The sequence below is a fragment of the Delphinapterus leucas genome, chromosome 19, assembly GCF_059928025.1.
Source record: "Delphinapterus leucas isolate spDelLeu-1000000601 "Yukka" chromosome 19, BTC_Dleu_Yukka2, whole genome shotgun sequence".
Classification (NCBI taxonomy): Eukaryota; Metazoa; Chordata; class Mammalia; order Artiodactyla; family Monodontidae; genus Delphinapterus; species Delphinapterus leucas.
The window spans coordinates 7,063,483-7,089,219 of record NC_143147.1 but is presented as its reverse complement, the minus strand read 5'-3'; the positions used below and the strand labels follow the sequence as shown (position 1 = coordinate 7,089,219).

The window sequence follows — 25,737 nt, the reverse complement described above, 5'->3', positions numbered from 1 at the left end:
GCTTCTTGGGACGTCAGCGCCCCTCCCAGCTCACTCTGCCTGGACGTCCCGTCCACGCTTGTGGCTTGAGTCTCGGGTCCATGTGTGAAAGCAGGCTGCTTCCTCCGGCCAAGGACGCTTGCGTCCACTTTCCCGACGGACAGTCACCCTGCAAGGACCTCCCTTCACCCCTCGGTGGGTCCCCTTTGGTCCAGCTGCTTTGGAGGGGACTGTCCCCCAGGGGCCCCAGAAGGAAACGTGTGCAGGTTCCTGTCCTGAAGGCCGACCACCCAGACGCCCCCCCGACTTTGAGCAAGTTGGCCCGGCTGGCTTTCGTGCCACAGGGACAGGCAGGCAGCCGTGGAGACGGCAGAGGCGGGAGGGAGCTGAGGGGCCGCCCTCAACTTGGCTCCGCTGTCGGCTGCTGAAGGTCGAGATTTCAGGCGTGACGAGCTTGAAAAAATAAAGGCAGGCTTCTGTGGCTAAAAGTTAAAAGCTGGAAAGTCTGTTTTTGGCGGCGCACTGGGGGGTAGGGCTGAGGGCCCAGGACCCGGGGGGAGCGCCCCGCGGATGGTGGCGCTGGGCCACGTCCGCAGGCTCCCTGCCCTCCGCGGTCCCCTGTGTCATGCAGTGGGCGACCCGAGTGTGTGCCAGGCCGTGGGCAGAGGAAGCCAGGGCGGCAGCGGGCCGCGCGGGCTCAGGGCCGCCCCTGCCCCCGTGTTTGTCGTGTTTGCCGGGAGAGGCTGCTTCCGGGAGCACCTTGTGGTCCGTCCGTACAGGACTCGCAGGGTGGATGCCCCACGGGGCTGGGCTGAGAACCCCCGGCTGCCAGGCGCATCCCCCCATCCCCCCTCCTCCTGAACCCTCCACCCCGCTCCCGCCCTGCACCGTGACCCTCCGCGCAGGCCTCACGCGCAGGCTGCTTCTCTCTCCGCTGCGTAGGTCGCGAGATGGGAACATAAGACCCGAAAGCTGAGCGGGGCCTTCGGGTCCCCCCACCTGGCCTGCTGCACCCTGGGCGGCGCCATCCTGCTTCTCAACGTGCTGCGCTCCCACTGGTAAGGCCCCCGCCCCCCACCCTGCGCGCCTGCGGGAGGGGCAGCCCGACCGCACGGAACCCCGTCCCCTCCACGAGAGTCCCAGCCGCCCGGGAAGGCTCGTGCGGGGGTCAGGCGGCACCCGGGACGTGGAAGGAAAACAGGAGCCGCGAGCTGTTGGGGGGCGGGGGGCGCAAACGGATGACGACCAGGGAGCGAACGGATGGACTGTTGGCTTTCACTGTGCAGGGGCTGCTCTGAGCTGGGCTACCCTCGCCCGCCCGGCTCTGCTGGCTGAGAGGTGCCCGCACGGAGGGCAGCGAGCAGTGGCCTCGGGGGCTGGGGAAGAGGACAGCCGGGCGGGCTCTGTGTCGGCTCCTGAAACTCTCCCACGGGCTTGGCTGCTGGTGTGTTTGTGCTGCACCCCGGCCTTCCTCCCCCAGTTACTCTCTAGAAACTCAGCCTGGGGGGAGAGGAGACCCAAACGGCCCCACCTGGGCTGCAGGCCAGCCCAGGTGCTACCCTTCGGCTCGATTGATTTTTTTTATTTTCCTGTTTTCTTCCCTAACGAGCCTTTGCAGACACTCTGGCCCTTCTGAATGAGTGAATGAATGAATGAACAGGTGAGCGAACGTGTGAGTGCCCGAGTGGGCACATTCCATCCCCGCCGGCCGCTTTCTTCCTGGCAGTCACCGAGGAGGCATCTAGAGCTCCCGAAACATCAGTCTGTTCAGGATGCAGGACCTGCTGCCTTTCCCCGAACAGAACGTGCTGTTTCCAGTTCTAGACTTCTGCGTTCTTGGCTTCCTGAGTCCAAGATGTAAAGAGAAAACCCCAATTGGGCTCTCTTCAGCCTGGTACCTGGTAGCCCAGAACCCTGGGCCAGCCCCAGCTGCTGTTTCTGGGGGGTGGAGGCTGACAGTCCCTCCCGCCCTGCAGGTGGGCTGCGCCCAGGTGGGCAGCCGGGGGTGGGGGCCGGGGCAGCAGAGGGGCAGAGGGTGAGGCGATGGAGAGCCCGGCGGCCCAAGGGCTGAAGGGGGCCCCCTGGGGCCCCGACCCAAGCCCTCCCTTTGCCAGCGCTCGGCAGAGGCAGGTGGCTTTAGACGAGCCCCTCTCCCTGTCCGTCCTGCTTCTGTACCCTGAGGGCCAAGCCCCGAGGGCCGACGGCCTTTTCCTGTTCTTCCTGTTTCTTCTTGTGTCCTGGGCCCTTAGGAGGCCTGGGAGGAAGTGACCCCAGGTCCAGCGCCCTCCCCACCGTCCAGGCCCCTGTGTCAGTGCTGGCCAGGCCTGGTGTCTGGCTGAGCTGGCCACCCAGGGAATCTGGGGGGAGAGAAAGGACGCCCCCCCCCCGCCCCCCACAGGCCTGTTTCCTCTTCTCCCCTCTCGGGTCCTCCTCCCGGTTGCCCCCTGCTGACAGGTCTGGGTGGTCTGGCTGGGGCTCTGCGGAGGGGCTCTGTGGGAGTCCTGCCCCCTTCCCTGGCACCCTTCACCAGTCACTTTATGTGGTTCCTGCAGGGTGTGTGTGTGTGTGTGTGTGTGTGTGTGTGTGTGTGTGTGTGTGTGTGTGTGTGTGTGTGTGTGTGTGTGTTTTCAGCCATCTTAAGGTATAGTTTTGTGATGCTCAGGACCTCACCATGTGAATGGGTGTCCGTCAGTCACGGGCTGAGGCGCAGCGGACAGGAGCCGGGCTGTGCTGGGGGGAGCAAGCCTCCCCCCACACCTGTGTGCTCGCTGCCTGAAGGCAGGTCCCTGCGTGTGGGCTGGCGCACCGGCGGGGCGTCAGCATGGGTGGCTCTGTCCCTGTGGCCGCCTGGGCGCCAGCCGTTGCTGCATCAGGGTCCAGCTGGAGCTGCCCAAGGACACGGTCAGGACAGGCCTGATGGCTGAGTGGCCGCACGAAGGAGCAGTGAATGGGGCAGACAGACGGGAACAGCTCACTGCACAGCAGGCCGGGCAGCCGGTGCAGGGGGAGCACATAGAGATCGGGTGGGGCCTCCCCCAGGTTCATGGGCGGGGGACAGGACTCAGCTCCTGTGGCTGCAGGACCGAGGCTCTCATTCTGGAGCCTGTGCCCTCCCCACAGCAGGGCGGGCGCCTTCCTCCAGGCCAGCGGGAGAGTCTCTCTGACCTCCAAAGCCTCTCTGAAAGGGCCCCAGGGTAACATTTTCGGTGAAATGCCCCGGCCTCGCACCACCAGGTACCGGCACCCCTGGTGTTCACAGGGCAGCCCACCCTCCAGGGGAGGGGCTGTGGGGTCGCGCAGAGCAGGGTTGCCAGCCTGGGCTCCTCGCCCTTCCTTTCCCCTCAGACCCTGGCTTGGCTGTGGCGGGCTTGGGGAACTCTGGAGAGGCGACGTGTTGGTCGAATGTGCAGAATCAGTACAGCATCGGAGCCCTAAATGCCACGTGACTTTTCACAGGTGGAAAATGTTACCCATGTGAACACTTTTTTTGATTTTGTGGTTGTATGCTTATTTTAATGTGTGTTAGAAAACACAAGGGAGCCTGTCAGATGCTACTCTCGTGGACAGTTTCGCTTGGTGTGGGTTGAAGAACGGGGAGCTTAGGGCCCCGAGCCCGAGACGGTGTCGCGGCCACGTCCCTGAGCGGCTGGGGTTCCCTGGGCTTATCGGCTGCGGATAGAAATGGGCACCAAGTGGGACACCCCTCCCCACCTCCACCCATGTTCCGGGGTTTCTGGGGAGCAGAATGCAGACAGGTTTGTCACACTGGTGACCAAAAGCTCAGTCCAGGTTTTAAAAGCAGAACTAGAGACATGGGTGAGCCTCTCCACTCACACCCCCAGCGCAGAAAACCCCAAAAGAAACTGCGTCTCCTCCGTGGGATCACAGCTGTGGCCCCGCCCAGCGTGCCTGTCCTGCTTCATTCATCTCACGGTGTCACCCTCAGTTCGCTCCCCTATCCCTCCAGCTGTCCCTGAGCTCTGTGGGCAGAGCCCAGCGGGTCACATACCTCCCAGTGTCACCATCACAGGGGTGAAAACTGAGCCTGGGGCACCCAGGTCTGTCTGAACCCAGTGCCACTCTTCTGCCCGAGCCCACGGCACTTCCATCGGGTCGCCGTGCGGTGCCCCCCACTAGAACTTGGGGCCGTGGGTGCACCAGGCTGCAGGCGGCCTAGCGATGGCCAGAGGGGGCCCGGCATGCCTCGCTGCCCTAGGTTTGGGGGTCGGGGGTCAGCCTGGGTGGGGGCTGAGCGGAAGTGGGTCATCCGCGTGGAGGCCTGAGCGCCTCCCCCATCCCACTCACGCACACTCGCTCTGTCGCGTGGTCCCTAGCACTCTGGTGGCCAAGGAGCCAGGGGCCTGCAGGTGGGCTCTGCTGGGCCAGGGCCCACCTGCTGCCCACGCCCGGCCCCTCCCACTCCACTGCCTGCAGACAGGAGAGGGGGAGGGGGTGGAGGCTGCTGGTCTCTCGGAGCTGGGGGTGGGGAGGGGGGCACGGCTCGGCCATCTAGCACAACACTGCGTGTGCGCGGCCCTGAGCCGATCCCAGCGGCTCAGCCTGGAGCTGCAGGGTGACCCTGAGCCCAGGCAGCAGGAGGGGTGGGTGGAGAGAAGGGGGTGTGGGCAGCGTGACCGGTGGCCAGGTGTGCCCTGACACATGTGTGCCACTGTTTGACAGGTCACCATGCAGGCCTCTGCCCACGGCGTCCTGTTTGCTGTTCAAACAGATGCTTCTCCCTCTCTCCCTGCCCCCCTTCTTCCTTTGCGGGGAGGGGAGGCGAGGGGAGGGGGCTGCTTTTCCTCTGGCTACTGAGCACATACTGGGACCCCTTCTGCCTGGCGCGGGCTGGGGCCAGGGAGGCGCTCGGGGCAGGAGGCGCCGCTGTTCTCACGGGCTGAATGTCGTTCGGGCGGCCCCCCAGCAGCCCACTTCACTCGCTTTCGGCACCCGCCTTGCCCCGAGTTCGACACTCCTGGCCCGGCTACTCTGGGGGCCCCAGGGGCTGGGGGCGGGAGGGGCAGGGTGGCCCCTCTGCACAGCAGTGACCTGTCTCTCCCGTCCCCTGCCCCGCAGCTTCACGCAGGCCATGCTGAGCCAACCCAGGATGCAGAGCCTGGACAACCCCTTGGCCTACCGCATGGGCCTGGCACTCCTGGGAGTGGGCGGCGTGTTTGTCCTTTCCAGTTTCCTGGCTCTGGGCTTCACGGGGACCTTCCTAGGTAAGACCCCCAGGGCGGGGGGCCGGGGCCCGGCTACCACCAGCTCCAGGCCGCCTTTGCTCCTCCAGGCCTTGGTCTGCTCTGCTCCGCTTGGGAGGCCGGGCTCTCAAACCCCATCCAGCTGCTTGGCCGCCAGGAAGGGCGGGATTTCTGTTCGCTGTGTGCGGGCTGCGAGCCGGAGCTGGCAACACATGGGGGGCGCTGCGCCTTCTGCTTTCCCCACTGCCTGTGGCTCCAGTGCTTTGGGGCTGGGAGCCCAGTGCTGGCCTGGCTGGATGTCCTCCTGACGTCAACTCCCAGCAGCTTGGAAGCTCGGGAAGGGGAGCAGCCCGGGGGCGGGGTGGGGGCTGCAGGGGCCAGGGCAGCCCCGGGACTGGGGGAAGGGGAGGGGGCCACTGCCGCAGAGAGCGTCCTCCGGGCACACGGGGCACAGGGGGGTGACCCGGCTCTGACGGCCTGGTCAGGGGCTCCTGGGTCCTCCTCCCCTCGCCCCAGCCAGCTGTGGAGTCTTGGCCTCCATTCCCTGCAGTGCCTGGGGCGGCCTGGGGCTCTGCGGGCTGCAGCAGGGGTCCCACAGAAGACCCTCGGAAGGCAAATGAGACTTGTCGTCCTCTGGGGACCAGCACTTGGGCGAGGACCTGGCAGCAGCTGGAGGGAGCCCGGTGCTAGAGGAGGGTGTGCAGGTGCAGGGCCGCGGGCGGGAGGGCAGGGTGGCTGGTGTGCAAGGGCTAGTGGGGCCAGAGTGGAAGGCCAGCTGGGGGCCACGTCGCACGTGTCCCGAGAGCCATGCAGGGGACTGAGGTGTCACTCCCGGGGAGGAGGGGGCCACAGGCGTGGTCTCCCAGCAACGAGGAGGCGACCGGTGGGGCGGAGCCGGGATAGGGGGCAGGGAGGAGGGGGGGACCACGGTGTGGGCCTCGTGGAGGGGGAGGGAAGGGTGGTGCTGTCACCTCAGGTCAGGAGGGCCGGGGTGAGCAGCCCCACAGCAGAGGGCGGCAGGCGGGGGCAGCGCAGGGTCTGGAGGAGGGAGGGGGAAGGGCCCAGATGCCAGCTGCTGCCGCGGAGAAACAGTGTGGAAACTCAAGGGGCCCACAGACTCTGGGATGTAGGGCATGGCAGCCGCTTCCCTCCGTGAGTCACCCCAAAGCTGGTCTCTGTGCCACCAGGAAGAAAGGTTCCCGCGGCTCCCCGGCCCCGAGCCCTCTGTCCCCAGACAGCGATGACGCCGCTGCCACTCCTCCTGCCCTGCTTGTGCCTGGAGCTCAAGGGACGTCGGGGAGAGGGGCCCTTAGTGAGCAGTGCTGCGCCGGACACTGTGCCTGTGTCTCATGCCTCTAGGGGAGGCTTCTCGGGGCGGCCACACGCTCCCCTGTGAGCGGCTCCAGGCCGGCTGGTGGGGCCCGGGGTGGGGGGCAGCCTGGCGGGGGGCGGAGGGCGGAGATGGAGGCAGAGACGGTGAATAGCAGGCAGGCCTGCCTTGGACAGTGTGGGGGTAAGGGTCTGCAGGAGGGGATGTGAGCTGAGGGAGATGGCAGAGGAGAGGTGTGCAGGGAACGGGCAATAGGCACCCCAGGCAGGGGGAACGGCGTGTGCAAAGGCACAGAGGCAGGAGCAGGTGGGCGTGGAGACTCAGTGCCTCGGCCCCTGGGGACCCCAGGCCCCTTCGTCTGGGATGGGGTGGCCAGGATGTGACCGCCCCCCCCGTCCTGCCCACCCTGTGTACAGGCGACTACTTCGGGATCCTGAAGGAGACCAGAGTGACCACGTTCCCGTTCAGCGTCCTGGACAACCCCATGTACTGGGGCAGCACAGCCAACTACCTGGGCTGGGCCATCATGTAAGTCCCGGGCTCCCTCTGTGCCACCTGGGCGATGGGTCAGCTCTCGTGCCACCGTGGAGCCCAGGGCACTGGTCAGGGTCCCCTTCCTAGAACAGGGGTCGGTAAACTCCCTATTACAAGAGTGGGGGGTCCCCGGGCTGCAGGCAGGTGAAGGAATGGCCGTGGCTGGGGGCCCCACTGCCTTGTTCATGGACACTGAAATTAGAATTTCACGTAATTTTCACGAGTCACAAAATATTCTTTTGATTTTTTAAAACAATTAAAATTGTAAAAGCTGTTCTTGGCCCGGGGCCTGCAGGCTGCTGACTCGGTGCTGGAACGTTTGGGCTGGGAGGCTCCCTGCCCACGGCCAGGCTGCAGGGATCCGCGTCCTGCGGATGAGGCCCCATGCCGACCTCCGTCTGCGTCGCCGGCTGTGGGTGCCAGCAAGCGGCCCGCCGTCAAGGAGGCTGGCACAGGGCATCACGCCGCTTGCCCCCCAGAGCAGCTCCGATTTGTCCATTTTCTGGATGAGGACTTCTTCCATAGAAAGTTGTTTTTGTAGAAAGTGTTCTGCTTGAAAACCACTTACCTAGAAGGTTACCAGTGCTCCCAGAGACCGGAAGGACAACAGGACCCAAAGGAATGAATCAATGGTGGAAGGCCTGGAGCGAGCGAGACGTCCCCTCCCAGCCCCACCTTCGGGGGTGGCCCGGGATCCAATCACTGGGCTTTGAGTGACGAGGAGCTAGAGGGGCATGTGTGGGTCTGCGGGACACCCCCCAACCCCAGCCCCACTTCAGACCCTGCCCACCTACCTTCAGCCTGGCCCCTTTCACCTGGACTCAGGCAGTGGGATCCAGTGGGGCAGGCTTCACATTCCTGACTTACCCACTCCCCAGAGCATCTCCCACATGAGACTGGCAGGGTGAACCCCATGCAGGTCCCCCTGCAGCCTGCCCTGCTAGCACACCCAATGTTCCCTCCCACTTGGGTCTTTCCAAACCCAACTGGAGATGTCCCCTCCTCCAGGAAGTCCTCCCTGACCACATGCCCCCAACACACACACACACACACACACACACACACACACACACACTCTCTCTCTCTCTCTCTCTCTCTCTCTCTCTCTCTCTCGTCCTTTCTCTGTGCTCAGCCACACAGTGGGTCCTCTCTGTGCCCCAACAGTGCCTGGCACCCAGAAGTGAGAGGTCGCTGCCGCCTCAGGGCTGTCAGGCCAGGCTCTCAGGAACATGTGAGGGATCCTAGGGGGGCCAGGCTCCCACAGACCCCTCAGGAGGACAGCAGCCATGCGGTGATGAGGAGGGGGCCTCGGCTGTGCTGGGGATGGAGCCCTCTGTCTGAGAGCTCATTAGAGACAAGCCATTACCCGGGGCGCCAGACGCTGACCCAACAGGGCTGCCCCAGGCCTTCCGCAGCCCATCTGTCCCCGACCTGCGGCCCCACGGATGGGCCTTCCGGGTACCCAAGCAACCAGGTGTGTGGGAGCCCCAGAAGGCCCAGAGCAGCGGGATTCTGGGGGCACCAGGAACTGGGCCTTCTCTCTCTGGGCCTGTCAGCCGAGTGAGACGCCCCCGCCCCAGTATGCACAGCCGGGTCCCTGGGACCAACCCCACCTGCCCCAGGCTCGGGGCCAGGCCTGGGCTCTGGCACGTGGGTCACTGTGGACCTCAGTTTCCTCATGTGCAGTGTGGGATGGTCACCTCCACATAGGCTGTTAGGTGCGACAGGTCCTGGAAGGTGGGAAACTTCACGTGGACGGAACGGAGAAGGGCCCATGTCGGGGTTGACCAGGCACCGGCTGCCCCGACCCTCGCCTCCGTAGAGCCTAGTTAACTCGGCTTCCCAGGCAGGGGCCGTCAGCCTTAGGGATACAGTGGCCACAGAGCCCTGGCCCTGAGGTCCCCTGGGGGGGTCCAGCCTGCCCCTCCCCAGCACCTGGGCTGCCTGGCTGTGCGGGGGAAGCCCTGCCCACTCAGGAAACAGCACCAGGGCCAGTGAGCAGAGCCTCAGGAGGGCAGATCTCATTTCAGCCCCAAAGCATCTGTGGCCTTGGCATCTCCACGTGGCAGTGCCGAGGGCCAAGTGGCCCAGTCCGCCTCTCAAGCTTGATTTGAATGGAGCCCATGGAACGGGAGTTGGCGGTTTCGTAGGGGACACTTACCCTTCACTGTTGCTGGAGCCCCCAGATGGACAGTGTGATGTCCCAGCGGGAGGGGAGTGGGCAGGGCAGAGGGTCCCCAAAGGGTATTCGTGTGTCTTCCAGCCCCTGTGCCTCGGGGCCCCTGGCCTGGGGCTCACGTTCTCCTCTGGCTCCTGGGCTCCACCAGCCAGCTCACCCACCTCTCTCCTCCCCGACTGTCTATGCAGGGGCCCAGCCCCCACAGCAGTCACCAGGAGAGAGCCCGTGAAGGGGCCCAAGGGACGCTCCGCCTGGCTCTGGCGGCCCTGGACCCATTTCTAGAAAACAGGCTGAGAACGTCACCTCTGGTGGGCAAGGAGAGCGTTTTTTGCCCCGGGACAGCCTCCTGTGCAGAAGACACGCTGACCACTCAAGTGATTTGGGGAGGCCAGCCATTCCGTCCTCCCCACATCACTGTTCTGAGCTCCTGACTGGAGCTGGAGGCCTGTGGACAGGGAGCCAGGCCTGGACGGGCAGTGGCGAGCTATTCCCCGGGTCAGGGCCCGGACCGTGGAACCCCGGTCCAAGAGAAGGCTGGACCCGGGCCTGCCCCTGACCCACATTTCCCCGCAGGCACGCCAGCCCCGCCGGCCTGCTGCTGACCACGGTGGTGGCGCTCACCTACACGGTCGCCATCCTGTACGAGGAGTGAGTAGGCGCCGTCTCGGGCCGGGGCTGCCGTGTACCGTCCGCGTCACCTGCACCAGCCCTGCCTCTCCCTCTCCCTCCAAGGCCTTTCCTGGGGCCTGGGCAGCTGGCCACGCCGAGTCACCGTCAGGGTGGCAGATGAGCAGCTGAGAGCGGGCACAGGGTGGCCCGGGTGCCGGGCAGGTGGTGCTGGACCCTCCTGCTCCCACACGGACCCCTCACCCTGTCGACGCCGGGTGGGGGGCCTGGGTGGCAGCGTCAACCTCGACGCCAGCTGAGCAAGCCTCTCTCCCACCCCCGCAGGCCCTTCACCGCTGAGATCTACCGGCAGAAAGCCTCCCAGGCCCACAAGAGGAGCTGACGGACCGCGGCCACTCCGTGGGGGTCCCCACCTCGGGCTTGCCCCGAGCACACGCCCCTCGAGGGGAGGGGGAGAGCGGTGCCTGGCCTGGGCCGTCCAGTGCCTTGGAAACGTGGCTTGGGGGCCTGGAAGGCACCGTGTGGCCCCAGAGCCCCCTGCCCTGCCACCCACCACATCCTGACCAATAAAGGCGCCTGACCCCAGCCCCCCCTTGGTCTCTGTCTGTCCAGGCCAGGGAGGGGCAGGCTGGGGTCTGGGAGGGGGTCCGTGAGCCAGGAGCGGCGCCGCCATCCACGCCGAATGGGGGGGACTGCCCAGGCCTTTGGGCCTCCTGTGCCACCAGCTTCACCCCACTTCTGCCCCTTGTGAGGGGCCAGCGGGACCGGCCCTGCCTCGGCTTCCTGGGTCGGAAGCACTGGGCCCTCCCCCACCCCCTGCTGAACCTGGTGTCTCTGGGTACTGACATTTCTCTCCTAATCCCTCGTGGACCTCGTGTGGCCACAAGGAGCAGCTGTGGGGCCATCCGGGGCCGGTTGCCGGGCCTGACCACAGAGCCACAGGGACGGGGCAGGACCCGCATTTGGGCCCGGCCTCCCTTGCACAGCCCCCAGCCCTCCAAGGGCACAGAACTCGCCTTTCCTCCCTTCAGGATGGCAGACGGGTGTACTCTATGTGTGCGCCTGGCCCTGAGCCTTGCGTTCTCACCTGTGAAGTGGCTGCCGTAGCCGTGCCTGCCCTGGGCACCGGAGCTGCTGGGCCCCCACCCCGCCATGGAGCGCCTCAAGGGTGCCCTTTGGGGTCTGGGTTCCAGAGGTCTCCGGGCTCGAGGGGCCACAGGAGGCACAGAGGCTGATCTTACCCAACGCCTCTGCTCACATACCTCCAGGGACAGGAAGCTCACCCCTCCACGGGCACCGCTGCACACACATCCTCCCTAGCCTTCAAGGACGTGCTGGCCCCCATGGCCTAAGCCCTCCCTCTGTCAGGGCAAGACCAAGCACCTCCGGGCCTCTGACCCGCGGGTCACGCCGCCGTGAGGGGTGGGCCCGGAGTGGGGAGGGTCAGCTGTGATGGGAGCACCCCGCAGCTGAGGAGGGAACTGCCGAGGAAGCGAGGTCAGAGGGGAAACCCAGCTCCGTTCAGCCCTGTCCTCTTCGTCAGGTGTGGCTGTGGGCCGGGGTGACACAGGACCCTCTGGGCGAGGAGCTGCTGGGGGTGGGCTCGGGCGGCAGGCTGGCGCTCAGCACAAGCATCCATCCACACGCCCCCTGACGGGGCCCGCCCGGCACTCCTCAAACACGGCTTTCAAGAACCTTCTAAGCCACTCTGTGCCAGCAGACCAGGCTGTGGTGGACACTTCCTGCCTTGGGGTCCAGCTGTCCGACCCCAGCCCACCCCCAACGTTTGGGTTCCCCATTCCACTCGGAGCTGGAAAATTGCTTCATTGCAAGGAAATGATACAGGCAGGCGCTCAAGCATAGGAAGAGAGATCACTGGTAAAAACCTGGACAACCTAGAACTAATGCAAAGGTGGGGGGGGAGGGGGCACACTTCGGGGAAAGAACGACAGGTGTGCTCAGGGCCTAATGAACTTGGCTGACCTGGGAGAACAAGTCTTAGAACCCGGCATCTGTGGGTGGGGATGGGCCCAGGTGCCAGGAATCGAAGGTTGAGAACCCAGGCTGGGCTCAGTACCCACCACTGTCACCAGCTGGAAGGGGCCGGACCTGCGGTGGGGGGAGGGAGGCTCTGACTCTAGGCTGGGTCCTGGCCCACTGACCACCCCAGGGAGAGCTGTGTTCAAACCCTGGACCCTGCAGTTACTAGCTGTGGGCCCTGGGCAAGTCACTTCCCTTGTCTCAGTTTCTCTACCTGTAAAATGGAGAGAGTAATAGTTCCCACCCCTCACGGGTGCCACGAGGAAGGACTTAAGAACAATGCCTGGCATGGAATACGTGGAATAAACACTCTCCTGGCCCCCCTGCAGAGGGTGTGAGATTCTGCTGGAATCCTCATCATAGAGGGCTGGCCGAGAAGCCCATGAGAGTCCAGAGGCCCTGTGTAAACAGCTAGGGGTGCGGGCTGGCACCCCAGCATTGCCCACAGCTCCGACCTGCGTGGATGGGTGGGTGGCAACAGCTAACAGCCCTGGCTTTCTCCCAAATCAGAGTGCCTCGCCTGTCACCACGGGGAGCGATGGCTTTTCCATGAGCTCCAGGCCAGAGCTGGCCAGCTCCGGCAGCCTCTTCCCCAGCCTTTCGGCAGCAGCCCACTCCTGGTTACTGATTTACCTGCTGCCCCCGCCCCCCGGTTTGTCCTGCAGCCTCGTGGGTCATTTACTATTGTTGTTATTACTAGGTCCTGCCCCTACACTGTTCGCAAGTTCTCAGCCAGTCAGAGCCAGACCCTCATCTTCCAGAAGAGGAACCCGAGGTCCAGAGAAGGCCGGAGACTGCTGTGATGCCCACACAGCATTCAGGCTCACTCTGGCTTCGAGACCAGCTCCCCCAACTATAAAAATGGGAATGCTGGCCCACGGGACTCCAGAGGCACAAAATGCTATGGGGAAGGGAGGGGACATTGGCCTCAGACTGACTAAGGGCAAACCTCTGGTCCTTCCAGTCTCCGACAGGAAGATGACGGGACAGCCTCTGGCTGAAAACCCCTGTCAGGATCCAGCGGATCTTTGGTTGGGAGAAAGGAGCTGAGCCTGCAGTAGAACGCGGCGTCGGGACGCTCTGGCTGCGCTATCTCCAGCCCTGAGCGTGGCGCTCACGGCTCCCCGTTCCTGGCGGCGGGGCCTCTGCTGCGCTCTGGCGGCCGGAGCGCGCGGCGCCCACCTCGCGCTGGCACGGCCGCCCGGGAGCAAAACCCGCCTGGGACGCGAAGGGGCCTACGCTGGGCCAGTTCGCAGAGCTGGTGAGAAGATGGGCGGAGCCCGGACGCGGTGCCTAGCACCAGGCAAGCACATGCCATCACGCTGCCCAGTGTCGTTATTCTCTGGGGAAACTGCGTCCCAAAGAGAGTGAGCGTGTGCGCGTGTGAGTGCTGCGGTGGCAGGGGAGTGGGGGGTTCTTTGCCCCAGGTCAGAGGCACAGCCGGGACTGTGTCCCCGACGCCCTTAGGGCCGCTGAGCCCCGCGCAGCGGAGAAGCGAAGGGTCCGCGCGCCCGTAGCCGCAGGCAGACCCTGTACCGTTTTCCCTCCCGAGCCCCGCGGGCGGGAACGGGCAGCGGCCCGCGGAGGTGGAGGGAGCGCGCGGCGGGGCCCGCGAGCGTGCGCACCGTGACGCGCAGAGGCTGGGCGGGCGCGGGGCGGGGCGGCCACGCGGGCTGCATATAAGGGCAGTCGCTGGGCGCTGAGAGGCAGAGGTTTCGTCCCGAGCTCGAGCCGCGCCGCTCTGCCCCGTTCCCCCAGCCACAGTCGGCTCGTCTCGCGGCCCCGCGCCCGCCCCCGCGGTCCCTCTGCTCAATGAAATTGGCCGCGATGATCAAGAAGATGTACCAGAGCGACTCGGAACTGAGTATCCCGGCCAAGAACTGCTACCGCATGGTGGTCCTTGGCTCGTCCAAGGTGGGCAAGACGGCCATCGTGTCGCGCTTCCTCACTGGCCGCTTCGAGGACGCCTACACGCCCACCATCGAGGACTTCCACCGCAAGTTTTACTGCATCCGCGGCGAGATCTACCAGCTCGACATCCTCGACACGTCCGGCAACCACCCCTTCCCCGCCATGCGGCGCCTCTCCATCCTCACTGGTGAGCCGGGACGGCCGGGCAGCGGGCAGGGGAGGGAGCGCGCCGCCGCAGTGCCGGGGACCCCTCGTCCCCGGACGCCTGCCTGGGCTGGAGGCGCGGCCGCGGAGAGTTCGGCGCGACCCTCGCGGCGGCCGGAAGCCCGGCGTCGGGAGGCCCCGAAGTCAGCCCGCTTAAGTTGTCCCCTGGCGGCTGCCCTCACCCTCTCCTTTTCTGCTCCCCGTAGGAGACGTGTTCATCCTGGTGTTCAGCCTGGACAACCGCGACTCCTTCGAGGAGGTGCAGAGGCTCAAGCGGCAGATCCTCGACACCAAGTCTTGCCTCAAGAACAAAACCAAGGAGAACGTGGACGTGCCCCTGGTCATCTGTGGCAACAAAGGGGACCGGGACTTCTACCGCGAGGTGGAGCAGCGCGAGATCGAGCAGCTGGTGGGCGCCGACCCCCAGCGCTGCGCCTACTTCGAGATCTCGGCCAAGAGGAACAGCCGCCTGGACCAGATGTTCCACGCGCTCTTCGCCATGGCCAACCTGCCGCGCGAGATGAGCCCGGACCTGCACCGCCGGGTATCGGCGCAGCACTGCGAGGCGCTGCACAAGAAGGCGCTGCGGGGCAAGAGGCTGCGGCGAGCGGGCGGCGACCAGGACGACGCCTTCGGCATCTTGGCGCCTTGGGCGCGCAGGCCGAGCGTGCACAGCGATCTCATGTACATCCGCGAGAAGGCCAGCGGCGGCGGCCAGACCAAGGACAAGGAACGCTGCGTTATCAGCTAGGAACTCCCGCCCCGCGCGGACGCAGAGCCTCAGGAGACCCTCTTGTCCAAGAGTCAAGTGTCCGGGGCCGTGCGTCCCGAGCCGCGTGCGCGCGCGGACGGGCGTCTTCCTTCCCAGCACTCCAGCCTGTTCACTGGGGAGACTCAAAGAAACCGAGAAGGGACCATTATCTGCTCTGGAAGGAAAGAGAGCTAGCTGAGCCCGGGCTCCCGCCACGTCCGATCCCCCGTAGGCGCCCGCTAGCCCCACCCGCCCAGCAGAGGTTGAATTTGCCTTGTTTCTCACAAAGACCTAAGAATGGGGGTGGGAATGGGAGTTAATCAGCCACCACTGGGCTTTCAGAAATGGGTCCTGCCAGCTGGAGGGCCAGGACAAAACGGGGCATTATCTGTGATTGGGGGTTGCCATGACAGCTGGCCTGAAACTGAGGGCGGGTCCGACCTAGGGAGTGCCTTGTTTACATGTGTGTGCAACTGCACAAAGCAAAACAGAGAACTTGCACTTTATGGTAGTTCTGGTGTCACCACCTGACGTGAACAAAACCTTACCTTTGAAGTTAGTCTTGTTACTGGTTTTTTAATATAAAATAAAATAACTTAAAATGGAAAACCATGCTTCCTCTGCTTTTAGAAATAGGGGGAAGGGTGAGAAGGGAGAGGCGGGTTTCTACTTCTGTGGAATTAGACTCCCCTTCCCCAGAGCTGGAAAATAATCCTGGCTTTCTGAACACAGCTCCAGCCCTCCTGGGAGAAAAGGCTCCACAAAAGCTCCAGCTGACTGGATGCCTTTCCGTTTGGGGAGCCACTCCTCAGAACGCCAGGACAAAAACAAAGCACTTCAGGGTCCTTCCTAGAGATGCATCTTTCCAGCTGTTTACCTGCCTAGGTTGCCCACTAGCCCAGCCCCAAGGGCCTCCGGGACTGGCCGGCGCCATCCTATACTCAGCACAGGCCCAGGGCAACAAAGCGTCACCAAACCTGGAACCCGCAGACAGACAGTTCAAGGGGTCCCTCGGGCCCTCTTCTGTGCAGGACCCTCATCCTGAGTCAGCTTCAGGCTCTGCCATGTAGCCACCTGGATCCAGTCACAATGAGCAGCCCCGGCCCCTCCGGCTCCAGGAAGCGCTAGCCACCCACTTGGGGTCCAGCACCCCCTCTCTCAGCAGTTGAGGGCACCCAGTCCCAACTCGGGACCCAGCTCTCTCTGCCACTTGTAACTGTGCACGCCTGGGGCAAGTGACGCCTGCCAAGCCCCGAATTCTCCGCCCGTGAGATAGAGAGCAGACGCCTCCGCTTGGGGTTGCTGTGAGGGCCACGGGCGACGTCTTACATGGTGCCCGCCAACAGGCATCCAAGTGAGGTGTCAGTGCTGCCCTGGGGAGGGCTTTCAACCGTTCTGGGGGACTGCCCCCCACCAGGGCCCAACCCACCTCTGAGAGGAGGAATGGCAGCCCCGGGGGCCCCCGGGCCAGCTGCACCCTGGGGATGGATGCCACTCCCGGGAGGGTCAGCCCATGTTCACGTTGGTCTAGCTGATGTGGCCGTGTGTGCTGGGGGCTGGCGCGGGGGCACAGAGTGGAGGTGCCCACAGTTCCTTCTGTCTCCTCCGAGCAAAGCAGAGGTTTTCCTCTCAACTATCCAAAGGGGAGGTCCTACTGTGAATTTCTCAGTACAAACCCAAGACGTCCTGACAGCAGAGCACAAGTTCTTTTAATCACACGCTTGAAAAGTGTCACAAGTCACAACTCTGGAGCACAGGAGAGGCCCATGAGGAGCCCGTGTCCGTCGCAGCCTTCCGGGAGAGCCCGGCCGCCTGGTGTTTCTGAGCTTCGTGTCCCACAGTATTTGGTCGGAGCCTTAAAACCGGCCCACACACTACTCTGAAACGTCAAGAAAATAACTGATTCAGTTGATAACAGCCCCAGGGTAGAGCTGGACTAACAGGTGACACCCACTTAAATTCAGAGCCTGCGCCTCTGGGCAAGGCCGCTGAAACCTGACACCCCCCTGCACGCCTGACATGGACAGAACCCCTGCTCAAAACATCTTCAACCTACATTCCTGCCAACTGGCAGGCAGCTGTTAAGCCCCCCACTCGGTCAGCACAGGTTATGAGCCCGTTTGTCCCGCATCCTTCAGAGGCGAAGGAAAGAGATGCTCTTACCTCAGTCTGGTCACACTAACACAACGTCCGTCTAGGTGAAACAAAGGTGTTTATAAGCATCTATGAACCAGGCCTTGGCCGCACGGCTGCCAGGTGAGTGCTCCCCACCCCGAGGGGCTCTGAGCGGAGAGCACATCACGGCCGCCTGTTTGGGCGCAGTGAGGCCAGAGGGGAAGCCGCGCTAAACCAGGAACAGGACTGAGAAGCTGGAAGGGGTCTGTTCACCTGGAGACCACGTGGCCTGAGGCGGTCTGGCCATTCTTGGGCATGAAATGGCTAAACGAGCTGCCTGAAGGTGACAAGGGACAGAGGAGCAAGAGCCTCTGCCACCCACCCACACGTGGGAGGCAGAAACCTGGAGGCAGGGCTGCCGGCAGGGCCCTGGGTGGGCAGCCCACGGACAGTGACACCCACCCCTCAAACACAGAAGGAAACAAATATTCCAGAGCAAAAAGCCACCCTCAAGTCTTTAGGAACAGTGCCGTTCTCCCAAGGCCTTTTTCTATCCTAAACCCTCGCCATGTGAGTGCAGGCCTAACTGCCCAGTGGACTCCACGCACCCTGCTGCTCACTCAACACTGGCTACCTGGATACCCACCACCTGGGCCGCGAGCGGAGGGGAGGGGCAGAGGGCAGCCGCCTCCCTTCCTGCTTTGCCCCGGGATCTGCCAGCCCAGCCTGAAGGCCGGGCCGCGGCCCCGCCCCCCGGCCTCAGGAGCCCTCCTCCTTCCGGCGGCAGGCACACAGTCATTATGCATCTGGACCGTGGGGACAGTACACAGGGACGCCCAGGGAGGCCAGCACGCACACCGCTCCGCAGTCAGGGCCACGTTCAGCTAAGCAGGCAGTACCAGAGACCCCCTCCACAGAGCTGGAAGACGGAGGCCCGTGCCCGCCTCGCGGAGGCCAGCTCATCTACTCCTTGGGGATCTCGAACATGCACAGGCTCTTGTACTTCTGCAGGAGCTCGTTCTTGGTCCGGACCTGCTCGCGGAGGCGGTGCAGCTGCTGCTGCTGCCGCTCGGGGCTCAGGTGGATGCCAGGCATGGCGCCGACCACCTTGCGCATCTCCTGGAACTTGGTCCTGAGGGCGTTCAGGTCCTGCTGGACATCAGGGCTGTCCTTGTCCATGCTGCGGAGGCAGAGGGCAGGTGTTAGCACCATCAGCCCAGACAGCTCCATCCTCGCATCCCCACGTCAGAACGCCTGTCGCCTGTGTCCCCGGCTGGGCTGGGCTGGGCTGTGCGCCCGGGGGACGGGGCGGGTTCTTGCCTGTGCAGCCGTAGTGCAGGCGGCACCCCAGCCCCCAGCAGGTGCCCGCCGGACGCTGAGCCCTCCCGCAGAGCTGCTTCCCCAGCCCGGGCCGTGGGCGCTGCACACACTGAGGCAACATTTGCTGAAAGAGTGGACGCCTGGCAAATAAGTTCCTAAGTGTCTGCTGAATGAATGAAAAACTCTTACCAATGTCATGTAACAAACGGCAAGTAACACTTGCTGAAATACCACATTTCTAATTTGAGACATTCCAGGCCAATCAGGAGACTATCAACGAGCAAAAGATAATTTTAGCTGATGTTCAGATGCTTGAACCTGTTTACATCCTAATTTCCACAGAGCTATTCATAAATTTGAAACTAGTTACAAGCTACTGGAAAATTTTCAGCAGGTACCCGTCCTCTCCCACCACACTCGTGTAAATTCCTCGCCTTCTGGTCACGCTCATTTTAAAGGCAGGATCGTACTCTTCACCTCACAGCTATTATTAGCTGCCCAGAGATCCATGCTCCCTGTCACGACTAAATTAAAAGCAAACAACAAGAACAAAAACCTTCACCTACGATCAAAGAAACGGCCTGTCAGTTGCTCCTATAAATTTTTTAAAAGTTAGTAGACGGACGGATGAGCTTTTGAAAACAAGGCAGTTGAGACTAAAATCTAAAAGCTGATTCACAGGCTGTTTTCAAAGTCACCCACTGAGTAGCGTGAGAGGGGAAACCTGTCAATGATCGTTTATTTTTTTTTAATAAACGTTCATCCCTGATGGGAAATTTCAACCCAGATGGTGCCAGTTCATGTTTCTTATTAATCATTTCTCTGCTTACGCAGACAGAATATCCATGTTTCCTGGTGATCTGCCGGTTACAGCTCATTCCTGACAAATAAGATGCACCAGGCCTGCTCACTATTTATCAATAGCTTGAACTTGGAAGCAAGATTTGGAGAATCAATAGTTTATTCTAGGGAATGAATGGCCAACCAAACATTTCCTCTTGTCATCTGAGGCCCTCAATTTGCACACGCCATCAGTGGTACACCTTACCCCAGCTTCGAGGGAGCACCTTATGTTCTAATTCTTTTATGTCTCAGCTCAGATCTACAACCCTGGAAAGACACCACTTGGGCTTCTGAAATCGTTCCACTTGGATGGCATATGTGCTAACACATCGTTACGAATTTAAGTCCCAAGGGAGTTTTGAAATTAAAATATAGTTTTAAGAAAACTGATTTACATCACACAAGTCTCAAAGGACAAGGTAAAAACAAACAAAAATATATAAAATAAAAATTAGGTAAATAACAAGGTCCTACTGTATAATACAGAGAACTATATTCAGTCTCCTATGATAAACCATAATGGAAAAGAATATTAAAAAATGTACATATATGTGTAACTGAATCACTGCTGTACAGCAGAAATCAACACAACATTGTAAATCAACTAGACTTCAATAAAAAAATGCAAAAAAAAAAAAAAAAAGGGGAGGGGAGGAAATTAGGAGCCATTTATAAAGCCCACCCGGAGGGAAGCTGAGCTGGGAGGCAGCTGCGCAAGCCTCTCAGGCTGCCTGAGGCGGAGACAGCGGGACCCTGACTCCAGCCAAGAGAAGAGATGGCCTGGGTACCAGAGAGCAAGCGGGAGCTCCAGGGGGCCCGCCTCTGTGGCCAGTGCTGGTTGGCACCTGACTCAGAAGGAAACAAAGGAGACCAGGCTGGGTGGAGAAGCACAAAATCCACAAACCAGGGCAAGGTGAGGGCACTCAGGACACCACCGCATGGCTCGAGTGACGGGCCACTTCCTGCCGGTCCTCTGGGCAGGCCCGGGTGATGCGTGGCGGCGCCCGGTGGGAGACACGGGCTCGGGCACGCCACACAGTTCTAGCGGGTAAGCCTAAGAACGATGCTTCACTTGCAGGTGCAAACTGGCGTCAGCTGGGCAGGTGTGTCCACTGGTGACTCAGAAGCAGAAGGAACCACCAGGTCACTGAAGTCACGTCCTCCCAAATCCGAGAGGCATTTCTTTGATCTCTTGGTGGCATCCGAATCAGGAAAGAAATGGGAAACTATTTCTGCCTCCTCAAAACCTCCGGCCCCATGTCCCCACACCCCCAATGTCCTCCTCGCCGACCGGCCCTGGGACCAGTCTTCTCCCCACACTAATGTCAGTGGCTGGCATCTTTCTAAAATAGTAGGGCCTTTAAGTTACGACAGTTACAGGGCTTGAGGGAAAAGAATGTTTAATGACAGACAACCAAGGCTTACAAAAGGGAAGTCCCTCTAATCCCTTGTCCCAGGTAAGCTCTGTTAACACGTGGTGCATATTGTTTAATATCGCTTCAAGATAGTCAGTAGCACACAAACACACACATACTTTTCAGTTTGTTTTGACAAAATTGTGGCCACACTACACACATGGTTCTGATTCTTGCTTTCTTCACGTAAAATGCACCTTGGATGTCTGTCCGTGTTAAGATGTACACGATAACACGGCGAGATTCCTTGGCTGTTGATAGGTACGCGCATGTTTGCAACTGATCGCCTGCAATCCAAATGGTGATGACATCCCACACCTATACCCCTGTGTGCCGTGTGCCCCACCGTCCCCCGCCCCCCGCCAGCACAGCCACTCCACCTGCCACCCGCCTCAGGGCACCCCTGCACCTCTTCCCACTATTCCTGTGGACCCAGTCCTTTCCCCCTCCTAAAACCCTCTGTCCCATCTAGCTTTACAAAACCCAGGCCAGAGCTCAAAAACTTCAGATGGCTCCTCGGCTCCCAGGCAAGTTCACACTCTGTGTGTTTGTGTGCGTGTGTGTGTACGCACAACCTCAGGACCACCCACAAACAGCCTCCGACCTCCTGGGATCTGTGCTCTCCTCCCAAGAGAGAATTCCTCCAAACAGCCTACCAACAATCCCTATCTGGGCACTTGGCCTTTTCACTCGGATTCGGCAAAGAAGAAGACAGGGACGGGCAGAGCTACTGCAGGCGAGTCGTGGGGTCACCTCCTGGCCATCAGGACCCAAGGCCAGGCCGCGGCTGGAGGATTGCCGGGCGGACTGGAACCGGCATGTGTGTGGGAAGAGGCCCTGCGGGCTTGGGGTCCTGCTGACCGGCCTCGATGACCCCTGGGCCAGCTCCAGCCTCGCGCCCCAAGTGAAGGTGAAGGCCGACCCAGCGTGAGGCCCCCCAACCTGCCTCTGCCACGTCCAACACGCCCAGGGGGACCTGCAAAGGTTTAAGTACCCGTGGTGACGGGTAATTCCACTAAGTGAGATCAGCCTGACAATCAGGACTCCCTCCCTACCTTGGATTTATGCTCCAGCTCCACCAAACTGACCGCGGACACCCCACGGGTCAGGGATGTTTCTCGGCAGCCTGTCCTACCCCACCCACCTCCCCTCCCTTTCATACTTCTAGACATGCAGCTGGCATCTCCCCCAACAAGCCTTCTGACCCTTCCAGGCTGCACGAGGCCTCCTCCCCCTCACTGCCCTGACCCTCAGTAGCCTAGCAGCTCAAACAAATGCCGAGACACAGTGTTTAAAATCAGATCCCAGCCTTTCCTCAGGCTCACAGCACCTCCCTTCTCTCTGTGCGCACTGGATTTCCACTCTGCTGCTCAGTCCCGTCCTTTTTACTTGGGGTTTTCTTTATTTATTTTTTTTTTTGCGGTACGCGGGCCTCTCACTGTTGTGGCCTCTCCCGTTGCGGAGCACAGGTTCCGGACGCGCAGGCTCAGCGGCCATGGCTCACGGGACCAGCCGCTCCGCGGCATGTGGGATCCTCCCGGACCGGGGCACGAACCCGCATCCCCTGCATCGGCAGGCAGACTCTCAACCACTGCGCCATCAGGGAAGCCCCTACTTGGGGTTTTCTTCTCATGCTTAGTGGCTTTGGCTGTCCAACCACGTATTTAAGAGTAAGCACTACTTGGGTTACATGTGTAATACACTGCTTCCACCATGCTGAGTGAAGGGAGAAAAAGATGTAACCTTCCAATAAGGAAAATGCTGATAATTACAATTTGGATCAGATGGGGAGGGGGAGGCTGAAGGCAACAGAACATATAACTGTTTTATATCCCTTAGTAAAAAATGGGGTATAAATAAACACTGAAGAATATTAAAAACCCAAACAGTGAACACTAAAAGGCTGAGTGGAAACTCTTGAGTATGAGTGATGTTCTACTTTCTTACAATGAACTAGTTCAATGTCTCTGGGGTTGTGTGTCGGGATCGGACACCCGGGAGAGTGTTTTCTTTGGCTGCCAGTCTAGAAGCCGGGGGTGGGGGTGGTGAAGGCAGGGGCTGGGGCCCAACACCCAGTCTGTGGACTTGCTCTCAGCCCTCTCCTCAGGACGGCTCCCTTCCCTCAGGTCCTGCAGTATGCCTGGTGTCCCCCAGTCCAGACACTCTCCAGCTGACTCTTTCCTAAAAACAACCTTGGGAAAGTGTGCGCCTTTACTTGTCTGCTGAGGTGGAAGGGTCGTCACTGTGTGCTTGCATCAGGGAGCGGACTGAGGGGGTCTGTGTCCAAACGGCCTTTCAGGTAATCCTCCTGCTCTAAGTCCCCCTTCACCAGGGGTCCCTGGCAGTGCCATCTCCTGGGATTTGGAGGGGGCCACGGCCAAAGGCAGCTGCTCCGGGCTGCTCCTGGCACTGGGAGGTGGACTGGCCCTTGGCCATCGCTTTGTGGCAATCATCTCCTCTCCTGTCCTCTTCGGTTTTATGCTTTAAAACCAGTCTTCACTGTGCTTTCAGAGGGAACAGAGACAAACACATGTGGCCAACCCGCCACCTTTCACAGGAGGACGCTCTTGAGACTCCTCACAACAGCCTTATGACTTAAGTATTGCTAGTCCCCGTTCACAAGAGAAAAGAGGCTCAGAGCAGCTGTTTCACCAAGGTCAGTACATCATAAAGCTATCACTTGAACCCACCATTTGAAGTTCATTATTATTATTATTCACATATTAGAGATAAAAAAATTAAGGCCTAGAAAGGCTACGTATTTACTAAGATTACAAGGCAAGCAAGCGTCAGCGGGCAGACCCGAATTCAAGGCTGACTTCAAAGCCCATGTTCTCTCTCGTGTACATTACTTCTCGATCTCTGAGTCCAGCCCAACCCAACTGCTCTATCAGCGTGCAAGAATATACACCATGTATTTTCATTTTTCCATATTTTCCCTAAAACCAGAATAAGTATATTTGGGTTGATCTGGATAATGCTTTTATAATCAAGCACTGCCCTGGGATTGCAGGGTCTGCATTTGTGTTTGTGTTTGCTACGTCACTGCAGCCTAGAAGTGCTACTTGACGATCACAGGCTCATGAGGACAGAACAGTCTGCCTTACTCGATAAACAGTATGTTCGCACCAAGTGAAGCCAGATGAAGTCAAGGTCTACTGTGAGAACAAATGCTTTGCAGCTGTTTGAAAAGCGGTGGAGGGACTTCCCTGATGGCGCAGTGGTTAATAATCCGCCTGCCAATGCAGGGAACACGGGTTCAATCCCTGGTCCAGGAAGATCCCACATGCCGCGGAGCAACTAGGCCCATGCGCCACAACTACTGAGCCCACGTGCCACAACTACTGAAGCCTGCGTGCCTAGAAGCCCGTGCTCTGCAACGAGAAGCCACCGCAATAAGAAGCCTACACACCGCAACGAAGAGTGGCCCCCGCTCACGGCAACTAGAGAAAGCCCGCGTGCAGCAACGAAGACCCAACCCAACCAAAAAAAAAAAAAGAACAAAACCCAGCTGGGGGCTTCCCTGGTGGCGCAGTGGTTGAGAGTCTGCCTGTCGATGCAGGGGACGCGGGTTCATGCCCCGGTCCGGGAAGATCCCACATGCCGCGGAGCGGCTGGGCCCGTGAGCCATGGCCGCTGAACCTGCGCGTCCGGAGCCTGTGCTCCACAACGGGAGAGGCCACAACAGTGAGAGGCCCGCGTACCACAAAAAAAAAAAAAAAAAAACCCAGCTGGGCCAGTAACAATATCTTCATGTTGTGAGTAGCAATTCCATTTCAGCAAAACATCCAGGACCACAACTGATGTTCACTTGAATGTTACTGTAAAAGTAACTTTGTTGTAATTTACTTTGTTTTGGTTTTTAATGGCTGAATAAAAATTTTAAGCCCAGGGGTTTACACTTTGTTTATCATAAGTAACGGTAAAAAAATAATTTGGGCAAATGTGGGGATTGGGAAGATTTTGGGTTTGTGTGCGTGTGTTTCTTCTAAGGGTCAGTGTGAAAAGTTAGGTAACCTGAAGACTGGCCAAAAGGAGACAATCACCCCGTGACACCATGTTAGGGCACCGTAAGCGCTGGCAGACGGCCAGCACCCGTTTCCTGTAATGTTCCCATCATCACCCCTATAATCTCTTTGCATTATGGGTTATTCTCTCTCACGACGTTTTCCCTTCTACCTGGTTACCAACGTGGGGGTGAAAAGTCTGCCCTTTCACCTGTACACCCCACAGCACTTAGCAGTGTGCCACACACGGAATATGATACACATCTGTTGGATCTGTTGGGAAAGACGCCGAAGTGAGTACTATACCCCTAATTACAGGTGAGAAAACAGGCTCAGAGAAGCCTGACTGGCTTCAGGCCACCAGGCTGCACACGAGTGGTCTGACCGTAGCTGGGCCTGCCAGCACGGCCAGCACGGCCTGCTAGCAACTCCCAGGGCCAGAGTCTGCTGAACTCTTGGGACGACTGGGGGGTGGTCTCGGCGAGGCCGCTCCCCTCCGGGTCGGCCTCCTCCTTTGTACCGCGGGGCGCCCCCGGAGCTCGGAAATGTGACTGGCAGCGGGGGTCTTGCGGGCTGGCCCCCCCCGAGCCTTACCATTTGATGATGTTGTGAACCAGTGGGAGGAAGGAGCAGTTCTCCTCCGCCTTCACGCCGGCCGGGGACGGAGGCCTCGGCGGCGGTTGCGGCTGTGGCGCGGAGACCGGCGGCGGCGGCTGCGGAGGCGGCAGCGGCTTCGTCTCGGGCAGCGGCGGCTCTGCGGGTGGCTGCAGCGCATCCTCGGCCTGCCGGCTGACAGACACCCCCACAGAAGCCATGGCGCCCGGGACCCACGGAGCCGGTTACCGGGGCCGGCGGCCGAGCGCGCCGGAAGTGTCTCGGACTCTGTACGTCACCACTGTGCGCCGCGGGGGCGGGACCTGGAGGGAGGCTCTGAGTTCGCGCGCCAGGGCGCGGGGCGGGGACCAGGGCGTGGGGCGGGGCCAGGGCGCGGGGCGGGGCCAGGGCGGTCGTTACTAGGCAACAGGCGGCTGGAGGGTCCGGGTTGGCCTGGATTTGGCTGTGCCTGAGACAGCTAAAATTTTCAATAGTCAGAAATAGGCGTACTTCAGGAATAACATCTTATTTCTATTCACGTTACAAAGAGGGTCCAAAAGCAACCAGCACAAGAAGACTTGAGATAAATAAGGCCTCGCGAAGAGGGGACAGCACCTGCCGGGCACCTGCAGGTGTCAGACCCTGGGCCCGCGAGCGTGGAGAATCCGAGGGGAGGGCCCAGGGTTC

General features: G+C 60.9%; 3 protein-coding genes across 16 annotated transcripts in view; 2 read left to right on the top strand and 1 right to left on the bottom strand.

Annotated features, from left to right (window-relative positions):
* Positions 1–10,435, top strand: part of PEMT (phosphatidylethanolamine N-methyltransferase) — a 47,163-nt gene extending 36,728 nt beyond the window's left edge. For 6 of the 13 annotated variants that reach the window (XM_022560950.3, XM_022560946.3, XM_022560948.3 and 3 more), the window contains 6 exons: positions 922–1,037; positions 5,056–5,201; positions 6,368–6,572; positions 6,927–7,038; positions 9,797–9,871; positions 10,175–10,435. In XM_022560950.3, coding sequence (XP_022416658.3) covers positions 922–1,037; positions 5,056–5,201; positions 6,368–6,572; positions 6,927–7,038; positions 9,797–9,871; positions 10,175–10,189 — 669 coding nt within the window. In that variant the 3' untranslated portion in view covers positions 10,190–10,435. Of the gene's footprint in view, positions 1–921; positions 1,038–5,055; positions 5,202–5,730; positions 5,885–6,367; positions 6,595–6,926; positions 7,039–9,796; positions 9,872–10,174 lie in introns of those variants that run through there. The other 7 variants (XM_022560949.3, XM_022560957.3, XR_002642905.3 and 4 more) reach the window with 6 other exon arrangements.
* A 106-nt stretch (positions 10,436–10,541) lies between these two features.
* RASD1 (ras related dexamethasone induced 1) lies at positions 10,542–16,687 on the top strand. 2 transcript variants are annotated; one of them, XM_022560943.3, is made up of 2 exons: positions 10,542–13,257; positions 13,649–16,687. In XM_022560943.3, the coding sequence occupies exon 2, from the start codon at positions 13,703–13,705 to the stop codon at positions 15,074–15,076; it is 1,374 nt and encodes a 457-aa protein (XP_022416651.1). In that variant the 5' UTR covers positions 10,542–13,257; positions 13,649–13,702; the 3' UTR covers positions 15,077–16,687. The 2 variants fall into 2 exon arrangements, with proteins under 2 accessions (XP_022416651.1, XP_089756314.1); XM_089900188.1 differs by having other exon boundaries at positions 10,542–13,988; positions 14,212–14,868.
* MED9 (mediator complex subunit 9) lies at positions 16,444–25,316 on the bottom strand. The gene is made up of 2 exons (XM_022560968.3): positions 25,051–25,316; positions 16,444–18,051 (listed from the first exon to the last, which is right to left on the bottom strand). The coding sequence occupies exons 1-2, from the start codon at positions 25,269–25,271 to the stop codon at positions 17,835–17,837; spliced, it is 438 nt and encodes a 145-aa protein (XP_022416676.1). The 5' UTR covers positions 25,272–25,316; the 3' UTR covers positions 16,444–17,834.
* Positions 25,317–25,737: the final 421 nt, after the last annotated feature.

Excerpts from the sequence above, each read along its gene's own strand:
- RASD1 (XM_022560943.3), top strand. The coding sequence starts at position 13,703 with ATGAAATTGGCCGCGATGATCAAGAAGATGTACCAGAGCGACTCGGAA.
- MED9 (XM_022560968.3), bottom strand. The coding sequence starts at position 25,271 with ATGGCTTCTGTGGGGGTGTCTGTCAGCCGGCAGGCCGAGGATGCGCTG. Across the intron at positions 18,052-25,050 it reads GTTCACAACATCATCAAATG|CATGGACAAGGACAGCCCTG; the intron begins GTAAGGCTCGGG and ends CTGCCTCCGCAG.